The sequence below is a fragment of the Dipteris shenzhenensis genome, chromosome 16, assembly GCF_047967505.1.
Source record: "Dipteris shenzhenensis isolate YYH24624 ecotype China chromosome 16, Dip_SZ_1.0, whole genome shotgun sequence".
NCBI lineage: Eukaryota > Viridiplantae > Streptophyta > Polypodiopsida > Gleicheniales > Dipteridaceae > Dipteris > Dipteris shenzhenensis.
Genome location: NC_141611.1, coordinates 37,585,176 through 37,602,695, shown reverse-complemented (window position 1 = coordinate 37,602,695; position 17,520 = coordinate 37,585,176). Strand labels below are relative to the sequence as shown.

The window sequence follows — 17,520 nt, the reverse complement described above, 5'->3', positions numbered from 1 at the left end:
TGCAGCGCCACGTCTCTAACCCTCGCTTGTAAAGATGGATGTGATATCATGAGGGTTGGTCCTTTTAAGATTGTCTATGTGCTATTCTATGCTAAAGATTCTTCCCGTGTAGTATTTCACAATACACCAGTCACACCCTACCCTGCCTATGTGTGCTTTGTGGATGTATCTTCACCCGACTTTTAGTTCAAGCTTCCTCTTTCTATTGTTTGTCCATAGATAAGCCTCCTCTTGCCACTCTCTTTTCCATCTTCCAAGCATGGGTGACATTCTTGTGTTTTGTGGATGAGTGGAAGAAAATCCAAAATGAGTATCTTGTGGCCTTCAAGCGCCGTTGTGTTTCTCTCAACTTTCTTACTAAAGACAAATGGCTATTGGTTCTTCCCATATTTCTAGAGGGTTTGGCTCAAGTGTGGTATGAGAAGCAGGCCGAAGACGTTCACCAAAGCTGGCCAACGTTGACAGCAGCGATGATTGACTATTTCGGCAAAGAAGAGGAGCCGGAGAATGTGTACCTACAGGTGGCAAACTTGAAGTAGTCAGAAGGTGAGACGGCATGTAGATATGTGGATCAAGCGGCCGTGCTCCTGGACCATCGTTCAATTGCCACATAGGAGGACAATGCCAGATTTGGGCTGGAATGACTCAACATGTGCTGGGCTACCTTGTAGCAGAAGCAAGTGATGAATTCCGCCTCAAGCTTAAATGGGAGAATCCAAAAACTATGGTGCTAGCACATGAGATTGCTCAAAAGTTTGATAAAGTTCAGTCTGACCCCGCTTCAAAGAAAATGATTGTCCCTCCGCAACCCCCTCAATTCCTGCAACAACAACCTGGGGGGTCTAACTTAGGGGCATACCCCCACCCCTCATCAGGGATGTATCCACCACCTCCACCTCAAATGTATGGTCCTCTCTTAGATGCTTACCCTCAACAAGGTGTATATTCTCACCCTCCGCCTCGAAGATTTCCCCAGCCTCGCCCGCGAGCCATCCCCCTTCACTCTCCTCTTCCCTTCTCCTTCCCCCTCCCTTCTCTCCTCTCTTCTCTCTACTCCCCCTTCCTTCTTTCTCTCATGGAAACACACCGCAACAATCCGGGAGCCACTTAAGTGACACATGCGGATGGCTCGTGCCTTGCATTGCTCTCACAAGGAGTATCTTGGAGTGGAGGCTCCATCGACATTCCTTCAAGATCCCCATGACACGTGAGTCATCATAGAGACTACACAACCACACTATGGTTATTTATTGAAATTGGAACTTCCACATATCCTATGGTTGATGTGCTTTGACCAATAGTAGGTGTGGGGGTTCAAGGGTTACCTCAAGCGATAAGAGTTGCTTGCAGACCTCTTGTGAGATCAGGTTATGACTTGTTGCCTTGGGGTCCATAAAGGATTCCATGGAGTAGATAGTCTCCCTTCAAAGTTGAAAATCCACTTGCACTATAGGGGGTGTAACAATTAGATCTTCAATAGGGTATAGCCCTTCTAGCAAGTGTAATAATCTAGTAGGTGTAATCTAGCAGGTGTAACAGTCAGATCTTCTATAGGGTCTAGCCTGATAGTGGAATTGAGAGAGGTAGAGACAGAGGAATGCACACAATATAGCTACTTGTACACTAAGTTGTATTGAACATGAACATGAAGATATACATGTGAACCCCTTAGTGTTAGGGTTAGGGTTTGCCCCTATGCCCTATGTAGGTGCAATTTACACCATCCTCAACATCCCCTCTTAAATTGCACTGGGTGGGTAGAGGGTACATGTACAAGACCTTTTTGTGTTTCATTTGGTGCATATGATAGCATCCAAAACTGGAAAAGAAAACTAAAAGGAAATCAGAGTAGTATGTGCATATGTGAGCACATCGACTATGTAGCGGAAGCATATAACTTACAATCATAAAACAGAGTAGTATGTGCATATGTGAGTGCAATTATACGTAGCGGAAGCATGTACAATGAGTACAAATTACCATCCTATACATAATGTGCATTTCCCCCTCTTAAGTTGTGGGTCATCCTTTGCCTTTGGGAATAAAACCGAGAAGATAGGCCAAAGGAAGAGGAAGGAAATATGCAAAAAGTAAAGTCCACCTGGATCAAAGACTGCTGGTCAATCGAAAGATGACTGCGTGGAAAACTGTGTTTATGGCTGCATGCTGAACATGTCATGGTGAACATGTCATAAGTCAACATGGACTGTGTTGTCCATTACCTTAGGGATAGTATGCTGGGCTTCTTCTATGGATAGCCATAAAGCCACTTAGAAGTTCTTTGTTTACCTCATTGATGAAACGTGGGCCTATATGCACCATAATTTCTATGGGACATCCATATCTTGTAATCACATTCTTGATAAAAACTTTGCTATGCTTCTGGCATCTAATTTTCTTAGTAATTCACTTGAGCCCACTTGGTAAAGCAATCCATGTGGCCACAATGAAGTAGCTTACCTGTGTTCCCTTTGTAGCTAGATGTGTGGGTCTCACAAAATAAATCCCCCACTTTTCAAATGGTCTTTGTGTGAAAATTGTAGTCAAGAAGTTGAAATCCTTGTGTTGAGGTTTAATTTTTCTTTGGCATACATCATATCTTTTTACATAAAAGTAGGCATTTGCACAAAGTGTTGGTCATCCATAACTAACCATGATGATTTGTTGTTTCTTCATTGGCAAAGTGTCCTCTACTATGCCTTCATGGAATTATTTGATGATTGATATGATCTCATGTGGCACAACACATCTTCTTAGAATTTGATCTCTTCCTATCTTGTATAGTTGGCCTACAATTGATTGGTAGGTAGTAGCTTTTAGAATTAATTTTCTTGCATCCTCTGGTCTAGTTTAGGTGGTGGTCTTCTTGCCATCAAATAGCCAAAGACATCTACACACTTTTCGAGAATAGCATCTACTTGAAACAATGCTGCACATCTAGCAAGTCATCTTCTGAATGTAAATAAAAGCAACATGATTACATACCTTTAAATCACAACCTCGTGCAAATTCCTCCTCCGTGTTTGCCACAATCTCCCCTCTTCGACTAGCAGCTTCAAGAGCGTCTTCCAACCAATCAATGGTGCATTTAGCTGGCATGTTTGATATCTCTCAAGGATACTTCTTACCTCTATTGGCCTTTTTCCAAGCTTTTCTATCCTGCTCTCTTTTAGCTCATTCATCTTCATATTGTTTGAGACAATTCTTCATTCCTCCACAATTGTAAAGGCAAAAGGTGTTCACTTTTTATTGCAAGGCAATACTCATTTTCTTCTGCTTTCCCTTCCCATGTCCAATCTCTCCTACAACACGTGGGTCATTGCTATCATCCCAAATTTGAGGAATGACTAGCATGGATTGTATAAAGAAATTCCATAATGTAAAACATTGACTCTTGACCAGCCAATGCTTCCCTCTCATCTAGCTTTTTATCTTACATACCCTTTCAACACCTTCATAAACCATTCCAAGAAAAACATCCGTGCTATGCAAAGTGACTACATATGCCAATTCATTTGCCAAGCACACGAGAAAATGCAAGTTGGATGTCCATGTTAGTGGTTGGAAATTCCTTTTCAATCAAACATATGGCTTCAACTGCAAGAAGTCTCATTATGATTTCTTCATCTCTTTTGATGATATCCACTTGCATTTACGTGTTGGTAAGTAATGGAACTTGCTTGCAATGAGCACCAAAATTAGGCATGCATTTGTATAGCCTCTAACTTTCCTTACAAATACACTGAGCTTGTTCATGGCCTCTAATGCATCTTTAGTACTACATTCCCACAAAGCAATTGGAAGTACATACTATAAAAACAATGCTATGTTAGTCAAATTCAAACAAGAGGTCAAAAATGGATCGAACTAAATAGGAAGCAATGTTACCTAGATCATTTTGTGCCAATCATGTGACTTTAGACCACTTAGTTTTTGGGAGGAAGTGAAGGCACTCTTAAAGTTATGCATGTACCCAATTGGGGTTTTCACACCCACGATAAGTCACCCAGGTCTCCTATGCTTTTGTCAAAACCCAACCTTTGGTAAAGTCATCTTGCTAGCTATTGGGGAAACTGAAAGGAAAGGAAAGAGTGGACACAAACTCAGAATACTTGCATTACTTGGTTGTAGAATGAAGAAGAGTGAGGTCCTTAAGTAGGCACCTCATACATGCTCACTGACATCACTGATGACCTCAGAGCTCCACAATCATCTCCTCAATTTGCTCCTAGATTCTCTCAATCATCCTATGTGGCTCTCCACCACCTAACTGTGCTTGTGGGCACCTAACTGTGCCTCTAGCACTCACACATAGAAACATAAGGTGTGCCTGAGGCATACACCTTGAGATATCCCAACAAACCCCCCCTCAAGGGAATGCCTCAGGCTATGTCAAGGATACATCTAGTCTCATAGTTTCTCATGCCATCTCATGGTGGTCAAGGATAAATCTATGGCTAGGTTCTCATGCTAGCAAGGGTTCCCATGGGTGTAAGGTAAACAAAAGGGATACAAAAAGACCTTCCAATGGTTATCTCCCCTGCATGTACATGCACACAATGTCTGCAGGAGGTACCATGGAACAAAACATACACATGGCCTACATCATAAGGTGACCAGAGGTGTTTACAAAACACACAAAACACAATAGTTTATTTTCATTCATTTTGGAGGACTATCCAGGCTGAGTACCTTGACATAAAAAAGAGAGATCTTAGAGCATACATAGAGATGATTTAAAGTGCATAATCTTCATGGGATGCCTCATCTTGTGGAGGCCAAATATCCATGTCAAGGCAAGGTCTTACCACATGGGCAGTGTCTAATGCCTTATAAGATGGTACTATGATAGAACAAGTGGATCTGAAAATCATATCCTTCAAGAGAACAATTATCTTGTCGTCTCCATAGTTGTGTAGAGAAGCATATCTTAGGTATCTGACCTTCATCTTTTTCTTGTACTTGGAGTCAAATAAAAGTGCCATGAGAGGGTAGATCTCTGTAGTTGCTTCCTTTTTGGCAACCATTGTCTTGGCAATCTTCAACAAGGAAGTCAAGTTGGCATTTTCATCCTTTGTAGCATAACAAGACATTGCTTTATGTTTTGGCTTTTCACATATTTTGCATAAGCAAGCCATGAGAGGCTCTAACCCAGGTATTGGGTAGTGTCTTCTCTCTTACAGGGCTTAGAATAACAACTGAAATGCTTCAAAATATAAGCATTTAATGTAGCAAAGTCTTGTGACCAAATTTCAAACAATGATGCTTCTTCTTTCATGCTTCATAGAAGTGGCTAAAATGAATACTTTCCAATCAAAACTAGGTCTAGCAAGTCAAAACAAAACTGAAGCAACACTTGTACTGAAGTTATTGAAAACTTCAAAAGACCAGAAATGCTAGAGTAGCATTTTATGTAGCATCATTTTCAAAAGCTTGTCAAAACTGTCAAGACTAGAGAGCTGAACTTGGAGGGCTTATAGCTCACTCTTCAAAGCAAGAGAAAGGGGGATTTCTGAGACAAAAGAAAGCTGGTATACCACAGTAGATCCTCTGGGAAGAAGAGGTGAAAAAACGCGTCAGGTCGCCTTCTCTTCCTTCAACAAAGTCGACTCGTTTTTCTCTGTTTTCAGCTTGAATATGCAGCCATTTTGCTGCTCAGATTTTAGCACAAGGTAGCCCAAGGTATGGAGAAGCTTTCCCTAAAAGGAATTAGAGAAAGAAGGAGCAGGTGCAGAGAAAACGCAACAAGAAAAATCGACAAAAATCGTACAATGGCGAATAACAGAGGTGGAAATACATCAATTCCTTGCAGCCAGAAATTCGCCCCAACAAGATGGATCTTCAGCTAGAAGGGCGTGGGAAATGGGTGAGAACCGGAGGAGAACAGGCTCAAGCAAATTTTGGGAAGAAGAGGGAGAGATGGTGAAGAAGAAGAAGAGGAAGAAGATGATGATGTGGCAGAAATGGGCTCAAGGAGGATCAAATGGCTCTGATACCATGTTGGGGAAACTGAAAGGAAAGGAAAGAGTGGACACAAACTCAGAATACTTGCATTACTTGGTTGTAGAATGAAGAAGAGTGAGGTCCTTAAGTAGGCACCTCATACATGCTCACTGACATCACTGATGACCTCAAAGCTCCACAATCATCTCCTCAATCTGCTCCTAGATTCTCTCAATCATCCTATGTGGCTCTCCACCACCTAACTGTGCTTGTGGGCACCTAACTGTGCCTCTAGCACTCACACATAGAAACATAAGGTGTGCCTGAGGCATACACCTTGAGATATCCCAACACTAGCATGGTTTTCTCTTAGCCAAAAGGCTCTTTTAGTTCTCATCACTTTCAAGCTAGAGGGTGTCTCTATCCCGAATCATATGTTTCCACAAACTTTTAGACACATTTTTGAATATATACATTGGGTTCAATAGATATGTGACTTTGTGTTGTCTCTAGTAAGGAAGAGTATAAAATATGGAGAGTTGTTGCATGCCAGATGGAGGTGTTTGGACTTCTAGATCATGCCAAAGCCGCTCCCAATCTTCAAACCTCATGCTTGTGGAGCTAATTATGGGCCCCCAAAACATGGATCCACATGATATGGATGGTCCGTAGGAAGAAACCACCTATGCTTCTCATATACCACCTTGTTTAGATCTTTTGAGTGCCAACCACACAAGTTGTCTCCACAATTTGGACATGCAAAGTATCTCAACACTTGGAGACCTATTAAAATGCAAGGACGCAAGTTTTATCTTGTAGAAGTGAAAGACCACCAAGGCAAAGAGCATTGACAGAAGTTACATCTTGAATTTTAATAGGCAAAAGAGAATTGAGAGGAATAAAAATTTGGTACCTGAGAAATCATGCAACCCAGGATAATCATGCATGGTCTACATTAGAATGCATTTCACTCAAAAATGACGTTGACCCAAAGGCTTTGAAATGTCATAAACTTGCATGCCATTCCATAAAATTTGCAACTCATCCACCAAAGGGACTAGATACACATCCATACACAATGAGTGCCATACACCAATCTGAAAGGTGTTAATCCAATTGCAACCTTGTGTGCTGTTCTAAGTGCCCAACACCTTTCAGATTGGTGTATTTGCAACTTTCCCAACACAATGAGTGCCAACCTCAAATGCCCCTTCTTTGTCGTCATCAAGGAGGAATATTGTATATTGTGACTACTACTATTGGCCACGATGTGAACTGATGTCCAAAGGGATCAACATCGTTTATAGCCATCCCAAGATACAAATGATGAGGCTCAAGCCCAAACTTTGGACACCTCTTCTCAACATGTCTCTAAGCCTTTCCATCATAGGGATCCTCAATATTCCATTTATCTAGTGGTTGTGAGAATGCCAATCCATAAGTTTAGCTAATGATCCATAATGAAACAAGTGTGTAATGTGTGTTAGGATCAGCATGTGTCACAGTACCTATCCTGGAATCTTGTCTCCTTGTATATCTTGTTGGTATTGAGATTCACCACATTGTGGAGACCTCATAGAGTGCTTGTATGTTCCTTTGTAAAGGATGCAATCATTGGGATATGCATGAATTGACTTGTAATCCTTTCCTAATGATGCCATCATCTTCTTTGGATCCTATCTTGAGTTCAAAATTGTATTTCCTTTTGGAAGTAGTGTTTGGAGTAACCTAGGACATCGACCCATTCAATGAATTTGAAGCAACAATTTGGAAGTACATGCATGAAACTATAGTTTAGACTACATCAAAACTCTTACTGAAGGAGGGACGTAATGCTAGTGTCTGACCATCCATAAGTTGCTTGTAAATTCACGATTAGAAAAATGGAAGTAAGACTAGAATGGCTTGCCCCTTCATCCAACATGGTGCTTGCTTCATGTCCCAAGCTCTCCTCTTCAAGACTCATGTTATCCTCCCTATTCACTTCATTATCTTCATCTCTTTCATTTTGGGGTGAAGGAGCTTCAAATTAAGTCCTTACCATGTCCTGTATTATTTCATCCTCATTCAAGGCATCTTCCTGTTCACTACTTCTATTATGTTGCTCTTCCAGCTCTCCATCTTCCCTTAGAGTGTTTTGATATTTTTGGGTCAACACTGATTCGTGAGGATGACTATGCAATGCATGTGCTCTCAAAATTCTTGGAACAATTCCATCTCCCTGCATGAAAATAATTTAGTTAATCATCTCACATAAGCCACATACTGTTGAGAGTTCACGCTCAACATCATGTGATCATGTGTGCATAGCACCATCACGTGATCATATGTGCATAGCACTAACCTTATGGAGTGCTATAAAGGAAAGGGTTAGATCCCCTAACCCTAACCCTAAAAGGGTTTGTATATATTCTATTTTTTTCAACTAAATCTAGTGTACAGTTAGTCATTTGTGGTGTGCTCTCTAGCTGTGCCCTCTCTCCTCATCTCCACTCTTCCCCTCTCCCCTCTTCATATTTTGTCATGGTATCAGAGCCTGGTTCTGCCTTCCACTGAGGCGCCATCCTTCTTGAGAGTGTGAGAGAGATTGTGAGATTGAGAATTCTCTTGAGTGTTCTCCGTGAGAGTCCACTTCCGGTGAGAGATCTTCATCCGTCCATTTGAGAGAAAATTTTCGTCATTCCTTAAGGGAATTCCATTCATTCTTCAGAGATTTTAATTCCTTCTCTTGAGTGTTTTTGAGAAAGAGTGAGCATTGAGATTGTGAGAGAACTAGTTCTGTGAGAGAGATTTCCATTAATCCTCCTTCCTTCTCCTGAGAGAGAGAGACTTTGGATCTATTGCATTCCGAGAGTGAGAGGGAGAGAGTTCAAAGGCTCCAACATACCCTTCTACGCCAAAGGTCTATCCAGAGCATCGACTTCTTTTATGGCACTACATGCAAGTACAACAGCAACAATAGCTTCCATCTCCAGAGCTCAAGGCTCTAGTCGCCATGGCTAAGCGAAAGCCCTGCGAACGTGGCTCACAGCAAAAACCAAGGCAGTTGCGCAACTTGAATCTATAGAGAAGTAGATCTATAGCAAGGCCAGCTTCAACACCGGTGGAAGCTGGTTTCACTGATGGCAGGCAACTTTGGCAAGAATCTCGTTGCCACGGAGGAGTAATATACATTGATCCACACTTAAGGGCACTGATTTCTGAAGAAGCTGCCAGCCACGACGTCTGATGGGAAAGGAGGGAGTGGATGAGCTACAGGTGAGGCTTCCTCCTTCATTGAGCCCCTCCACATGCAGATATTGCCAAAGCCACTCCAAGCGAGGCACACATGTAAGCCGACACAGGAGCCTCTAAGCCTAACGGCCTTCCTAGCTTCTCGAACGGCCTACTCTCCAGCACTCCAGCTTCTTCAATGGTTAGAAGCACTCCTAGCTTCAACAAAGTGCTCCACGAAAAGTCTCCAACGACCATCACGGCCGCCTCTCCATAGGCGGCTCCTTCAACTGCTCTCACCTATGACCACAGCCTCTTTAATTATCAGACACTCCAGCACACATAACCGCACAAACGGTTGAGCACAGCTCCTCCATCAATGCCCTCCCGAACAAGAACGTCAAGGACTATAAATATCATCTCCAAACGAGCAGCAACTCGGCTCAGCAACGTCCAGCAAGGTAGTGCACGTCGGCTCAACAAGTACCTCTACTGCTCCAACGATAGCTTCAGTGACCAGTTCGGCTCCAGCCGCATCAAACGATGCTCTAGCTCTATGAGCCTTTGTGTGCTGCTCCATAGCTGCATCTCCAAAGCCATGTAGCAACGATTCGCCAGCAGGCTTGTGAATATGATACGATGCAGCTACCTTGCATGCACAAATACCTAATCCTCACGGCCGATAGCACCTGTAAGCCACCTCCAAGGTCCTATACACAGTCGGCAACGAGCCCCTATAATGGCAACCACGGCTCCTGCAACAAACTCCGACTCTGCATCAACTCTGCACCAATGAGCTGGTAGCGACAAGGCTCTATCAACTACTACAACCCACCGATGGCTCCATCGAAGGCCAATGGAACCCACCGATGGCTCCGTCCATCTCTTGCTTCAGCGGTCTAGCCGCCATCATAGCTCCCCAAAAAGCCTCCAGCCTAGCACAGTCCACCAATGCAGCTAAGGCTTCGACGGCTAACCTTCTCAGTGACAACTGCTTCACAGGCTTCTCCTTCACAAGCACCGACCAATGGCTCCTCCAGCTTCCTCATGGGTGACTCAAGCACCTCTGCAGCCTCTGCATCAACAATGGGCTACGAGCGACCCTTTACGAGCAGACTCGCATTTTCATCCATCTAGAGGCAGTGTTGCAGATTCCAGTAGCAATATTCAAGAGATTCTGGTAGCTTGCAGCGCAACACGTGGATGCCTTTCCATATCCATCCACATGACTTGAGCTTCAAAAGTTCGACGACGGAATTCTTAGAGACTCAGACGATGTATAGCCCTCCGCGACAGCATCGGCATCTTCGACGAAATCATCAAGATTTCGAAGTATCCGTAGATTTCGATGAATCTTTTTTTGATTCCGGTGGCTCACCTCATGACACATGGCACTTATCCACTTGCCACATCATCTGACTAACCACGTAGCGACACATGGCAAGGTCTTATCCTCAGGGTCACCACACCAGGGCTTGGTCAAGGACCAACCATGTGGCAAACCTTATCTACCACATCAACGTGCCACATCAGCATAGAGACATCATCACTGACAGACACATCATCACCGACTAACATGTCATCACCGACTGCCACATCATCATGACTACCACATCATCTACCACATCATCTAGGCCATGTCATCAGGCCACATCATCAAGCCATGTCATCACTACCACATCACCACTGCCACCTCAGCAGTGCCACCTCAGCATTGACCTCTGCAGGCACAGTCCCTTGTTAAGCACACTGTGCACACACTGCATGTGCACACAGCTACCACCTCAGCACAGGGATTCACTGGCACACCTCTTGCTAGGCACAGTGCCACATCATCACTGCATGTGACTCACAGTGACACATCATCATTGAGCACCATTTGCACTCCTTTTGCCCCTCCACCTAGATCAAGTCATATCTCTTGATCCAGGAAGAATTTGAGGGCGCTCCAAAAAGGAAAGTCGCTCATTTTTTTGTGCTCTATGTGCTCGTCACATCACATACATATTTCGGTGCAAGTTACACTCACATTTGAGCCTCACCGACAAAACCACTTCCTTCACGCACATTTGCCTCTACATCGATGCATCTGACCCAACACTTGAAAAGAACAAAAGAAAAGGAATTATTTGCTGTTCTTTCATCGATCGATGGTTGGTTTAGATCTAGATCAGAGTAGACTAGATTGCCATAGAGGGGACGCTTTGAATTTCCCCAAGTTGCTAATCTAAGCCATGCCCAAAATTCTCGACTAGTACCGTCCCTACGCTCACATCCGGTTTCACATCATTACATTACCTGAAACCTTACGTTCATCAGTTCAATGAGCAAACTTCAGAGTTCAGAGGCATTGCAGATTGATTCAGTGGGTAGATAGCACTTGATTTCACACACATATGCCACCATTGTAAAGCCTATTCGGCTATCTCACGGCATCATGCACATCATTTCAGCCTTGTAAAGCCTCTTGGCTATTCCCCGCATCATTGCCACAAGCCTTGTAATACATATCATATTTTATATACTGCAGTTCTATCTTCACCAACGGTACAAAGATTTCACTTGGCATATTCAGTGTATTTGCAGTTGATTCATACAGAGATTTTCACGGCACATTTTGAGTACATTTCTTGCACCATGTTGACTAGCAACCTCAATCTGGAGGCATCTGCTAAGTTAGACAACTCCAATTACGGTACATGGAAATACCGAATGGAGAGCATTCTTGTACTTTAGGACAAATGGGAGTATGTTGATGGGTCTACACCTAGACCATTGGCCGATCCAGCTACCAGTAGCTCTACTCCATCTGCTATCATAGCACCAGCAACAAAATCTACATCGAGATCTACATCTACACAAACAGTTTCTGCACCAGTAGCAGATCCTACCATTGCTCGAGCTCAAGCAGAATGGGATAAGAAAGACAAGTATGCCTATCACCTGATCAAGAAGAATGTGTAAGATGTCATGCTAGGACAGCTCAATAGTCAAGACATCAAAAGAAGCATGGGATATGTTCGCAGCTTTCTACGAGTCCAAGAACACATCCAGGATTCTCACCTTGAGAAACCAGATCAACCAAAGTTTTCACAATAGCAGTGAAACCAGTCATGCTTATGTACTCCGCATAAAAGACTACAAGAATCAACTTGCAGTAGTAGGAGAGACTATGAATCCTGCAGAAATGGTTCATGTCATTCTGAATGGACTAAGAGAGGGATACGAGAATCTAGTCCAGAGTATTGCCATCCACCAACGGCAAATTCCAACACTGGAAGAACTTCAGTCAGTCCTACTTAGTGAAGAACTCAGGACTCAGGCCATTTAAGCACATAAAGGTCATTCTAATGATTAGGCATTCAGAGCTTCAGACAGAAGCAAAGGCAAAAACAGAGGTAGATCATACCAAAAAAGTGGTCATCATCCACAAAATCAAAGTCAGAATCAGCATCAGCATCATCCTTAGCAACATCAGAATCAGCAAAGAGAAAATCATTCCAATCGAGGAAGATTCCAAGGACGAGGGAATGCATCCACCAATGTGTCAAACATTCAGTGCAACTACTATCACAAGTTTGGACACTATGAAAGAGATTGCCGCAAAAAGTAGTACAACCAAGGCGGTCAATCCAGCAAGGGAATTCCCGAGGAAGAGGAAATCATCGTGGTGGACATTTTAGTCACAATCATTTTGCAAATGAACATGGAAATATGTTTCTTGCAAGCGAGGAATTGCATCAGACTGATACAAAATGTACCTAGACACTGATTTCAATCCCAAAGAGGATTTCAGCTATCAAGTTGACCACTAGTAGAGGACTCACCTTTGATGGAGGAACCACCTTTGCCTTTCGCAGTGGCAAAGAATGCAGCATCCCCATTGCTGCCTCCATCTCGAGCTTTAAGCCTCAATTCCTCCTCCATAAGTAAAGCATAGAACTCCTCAAATGACAATGGTTGGTGGGCTCTCACCTGAGTGTTAAGCACTGTTACCAGTCCATCAAAGCTTGGTGGACATATTCGGAGACACCGCCGAGCTAGCTCTTCGCTAGTCTTTTGTATCCCAGCACCAGCCATTTAGTCACGCAGATTTTTGATTCGGGTTATGAATGCCTCCGCTGTCTCTCCTTCATTAAACTTGTTAGTTGCGAGCTGATTCTCCAGGCTCTAGATCCTTGTCTGATTCCGTGTCTCATACTAACTCTTCAATATGTTCCATGCCATAGTTGCCTTAGATTTATGCTGAATTAAGGTCAAAACACTATCATTAGTACTTGTAACCAGGGCACATAGAGCATCTACGTTCTTGCATTTCCAAGCTCGTAGAAGGTCAGCATTAGGAGGTATCGTACTCCCTGGATTTGCTGGGTTGGGGGTTCCTTGTGGTTCTGGGTCCCCAGTAATGTCTCCAGAAGCTTATATGAATCCAGAATAGTAATAATTTTAAACTTCCACAGAGTGTAGTTCGTACCATCTAGCTTGCCTTCAGTGAAGGCTGGTGGGCGAATCCTCAATGCCTAGATTGTTGGTGCAGCAGTATTGTGGCCGTCAATACCATAGTCTTGCTTTGTACATGATGAAGTTGCTTCTTGATTCCTTCCTCCCTCATCCTAAGGCTACAGATGTTCTCCTTCATCTCCTCCACTCTTTTCTCACATTGTGCAATGGCTCCATTTGAATCCCTCAGCATCTGTTGAAGTTGCTTAAATTGCTCAGAAACATCAACATGGGCCGTTTCCAAGATTTCCACTCTAGTTTGGAAATCTCTTAGGACAACGGATTTCTTTTCAAAACAGTTGAAAGCCGCGGCAAGATCGTGAACAACCCTATCGTAATCTTGTTGCAGGGTCTTGTAGCATACTCTTTGAACTTCCAATAATGTTTTGAAAGAACAACCCTCACTATGGTTGCTGCAACTTACTCCACTGTGGCTGCTCTCTGCATCCTTCTTTGCCTGGAGAGCTACCTCATTGTCTTCTCCACCCCAGTTGCCCTCTGCCCCATCCTTCCAGGCCTTGAAGCTCTCTCACAGTTCTTGCATCACCTTTTTGGTTTTTGCATTCTCCCTTTTCAGCTCCTCCATCATCTGGTCTTTTTCAATGTTCAATGCATTCTGCATATTGCAAAGCCATTTGTAAAGACCCTCCTTTTTGACCCTCTGGTATTCAAGCTCCTTTCGCATCATTGCTAGCTCCTTGTCTATGATGTGCCCATCACTTCTCACTTCTTCAAGCCTATCTCAGAGCTCCTTGATGTACTTCTCTGCTTCTTCTCTTCTATGTCTTTCCATGTCGACCATTTTTGCATTAGCCTCAGCTTGCTCTTGTGCCTACAAGGCCCTCACTTGTGGCTTCTATACCATCCCTGAAAATTTTCTCAAGTTGTGTTGCCTTTGCTACATTGGTGGATTTGTCTTGTAGAAAAGTCACCTTCTGAGACATCTTCTTATCGTATTGCTCAAAAAAATCCCTTTGAGGGTAGATGCCATAAGGTGCATTGCAACTCCAGTGGGCTGAGATGATAATTGGGATTTGCCATCCATGCAATTCTTCAGGTTAGTTATCACATCCTTGGAGCTTGGCCTTGAGAAAGATACATCACATCCTTTCAATTGCTCTACTACTGCTTGAACCTGCTAAAACTTCACAATTCCTCTCATATCATGAGAAATGATCAAGGGAGGAGACGCTCTCGCACTGTGCTGTAGAGGGGGAGGAAAGATTGTGTGAGGAACTCCTAGACTGTGCAAGGTTCATTACGAGAGGGGATAGAAGTTGCAAGAAGAGTGTAAGGGAGATAGAAATGGTCGAGAGGGATAGAAGATGAAACAAGAAATGGTCGAGAGGGATAGAAGATAAAACATTTAAGGGAATGGAATAGCAGAGGTTTAAGTTTGTAGCCCAACTACACTGTCAAGGTGAGAGTCACCGTGGTGGTTGGCCCAAATTTCGATTAATTCAAGGGGACAGTATTACCTTGCATGGTAATGAGTGATTAGAGGTGGTGGCATCTAAGATTACCAACCATGTCTATAGTGGCGGCTAAGATTCCATTGGGCTAGTAGTTAATTACTAGCCACCGCATTGGCCTGCAATTACTCACCTTCCAGTTACCACCACTGGGCTTGCATGCATGATTACTACGAGTGTAGTAAATCACCAGTCACTTGGATTGCATGCTCAGTAGACTACTAGAGTGCATGGTAATGAGTGACTATAGGTGATTAGGCTTCATGATTTACTTTTGTGGTGTTGGCATAGACTCTCAACATCCTCCTCCCTCCTCCTCCTCCCTCCTCCTCCTCCTCCTCCCTCCTCCTCCTCCCTCCTCCCTCCTCCTCCTCTTCCTCTCTCCTCCTCCTCCTCCTCTCTCCTCCTCCTCCCTCCTCCTCCTCCCTCCTCTCTCTTCTTTCCCCCATGCTCTTAAACCTTCTTCCTCTCCCACTCCTATGCTCTCCCTAAACCCTTTGTTCCTCCACCCTTAAAACTCCATGATCTACGAGGGAGACGAGTTCTCCACCATGTACTCTACCCTGACCTTGGAACCTCCTTCTAAACCCTGGAACCTCCTTCTAAACCCTGGAACCTCCTTCTGAACCTTGGATCCTCCTTCTAACCTTGTACTCCTTCTAAACCCTGGAACCTCCTTCTAAACCCTGGAACTCTTTCTAAAACCTAGAACCTCCTTCTGAACCCTGGAACCTCCTTTTGAACCCTGGAACCTCCTTCTGACCCTGGAACCTCCTTCTAACCCTTAAACTCCTCCTAAACCCTACAACCCCCAATGAAGGCGAAAGCCTTCATTACCTTAACAAAGATGATTTACGTTCCTTTTACACATGCATGCACTTTGTTTGCTTACCACACTTAAGCCTACGTCTCTCATTGGAACACGACTCGAGGTCCTAAGCTACACCTATACTACAACCGACAATCCCAATATATCTGTAGGTGACAAAAAGCCTCAGAACCCTGCAAACATAGAATACCCAGCTCTTCCTATGAAAGCAATAGGAAAGAGCCAACATTTGACGCCGCTGCCAGGGAGGCTAGCATCTCAAGTAGTGAGTAAACATATGTAGGTATGTGTAAAACAACAAACTACTTTGAACTTTCATGAACATAACACTTAAGGGCAAGGAGAGTAAATTTTTTTTCCATTTCTAGCCAAACATATCAACCCCAAGCATCAACCTTGGGTTACTACCTTAAGAAATTTTCTTAATTTCTTAAATAGAAGCCACATGATATGCAATCAGGCTAGGTAGTGGACACGAATGCGTAGAGCTTGCAATTTTGATCATTTTACCTTTTTTCAGAAAAGCAAACTGAGCTATCCATCAAGAGTTATGGCTCGGGAAGTGTTTAGGGTTAAACCCTAAACCTAAAATCAAATCCTATAAAAACCAACTCCACCCCCTCATTCTTAATCTTTCACTTTTTGCCTCCATTCTCTTCTATTTCGAGCCCTACGCAAGACACTCCTCCCTCTCCATCGACCACCACCTTACTCCCATCCTCACATTGTAAGTGACTTTGAGCCCATCTCGTAGTGATAACCTAGCCATCCACCCACCGTCCATTGTTCCACAACAATCCCGTTACATCGAGAAAGAGATTGGAGAGCGTTCAGATGACCATCTCCCTCTTTTCGATTTCCGTCCTCAAGTTGGCTCTCTTTTTTTCCCCACTCATCTCCACCACCCCTCCCCTCCCCTCCCCCCTCCATTTCCACCTCCCCCTCCCCCCTCCATTTCCACCTCCCCCTCCCCCCTCCATTTTCATCTCCACCACCTCCTCCCCCCTCCATCTCCACCACCCCTCCCCCTCCCCACCACCCCCTCCCCCTCCCCTCTCTCCCTCTCCCCCTCCCCCTTCCAACTCCACCACCACCCCTCCCCCTCCCCCCTCCATCTCCACCTCCCCCTCCATCTCCACCTCCCCCTTCCCCCCTCCCCCCTCCATCTCCATCTCCACCTCCCCTCTCCCCTCCCCCTCCATCTCCACCTCCCCCTCCATCTCCACCTCCCCCTCCCCTCCCCCTCCCCCCTCCATCTCCACCTCCCCCTCCATCTCCATCTCCATCTCCACCTCCCCCTTTCCCCCCTCCCCCTCCATCTCCACCTCCCTCTTCCCCCTCCCCCTCCATCTCCATCTCCACCTCCCCCTCTCCCCTCCCCCTCCATCTCCATCTCCACCTCCCCTCTCTCCCTTCCTCCCCTCCCCTCTCCCATCTCCACCACCCCCTCCCCCTCCCCCTCCCATCTCCACCTCCCCCTCCATCTCCACCTCCCCCTTCCCCCCCTCCCCCTCCATCTCCCCCTCCCCCTCCCCCTCCCCCTCCCCCTCCATGTCCCCCTCC

General features: G+C 44.5%; 1 protein-coding gene across 1 annotated transcript in view; it reads right to left on the bottom strand.

Annotated features, from left to right (window-relative positions):
• Positions 1-10,205, bottom strand: part of LOC147892915 (uncharacterized) — an 84,250-nt gene extending 74,045 nt beyond the window's left edge. The window contains exons 1-4 of the mRNA XM_087386819.1: positions 10,134-10,205; positions 9,644-9,805; positions 9,247-9,456; positions 7,985-8,164 (exon numbers count right to left, since the gene is read on the bottom strand). Coding sequence (XP_087242945.1) covers positions 7,985-8,164; positions 9,247-9,456; positions 9,644-9,805; positions 10,134-10,205 — 624 coding nt within the window. The remainder of the gene's footprint in view (positions 1-7,984; positions 8,165-9,246; positions 9,457-9,643; positions 9,806-10,133) is intronic.
• Between the last annotated feature and the right edge of the window lie 7,315 nt (positions 10,206-17,520).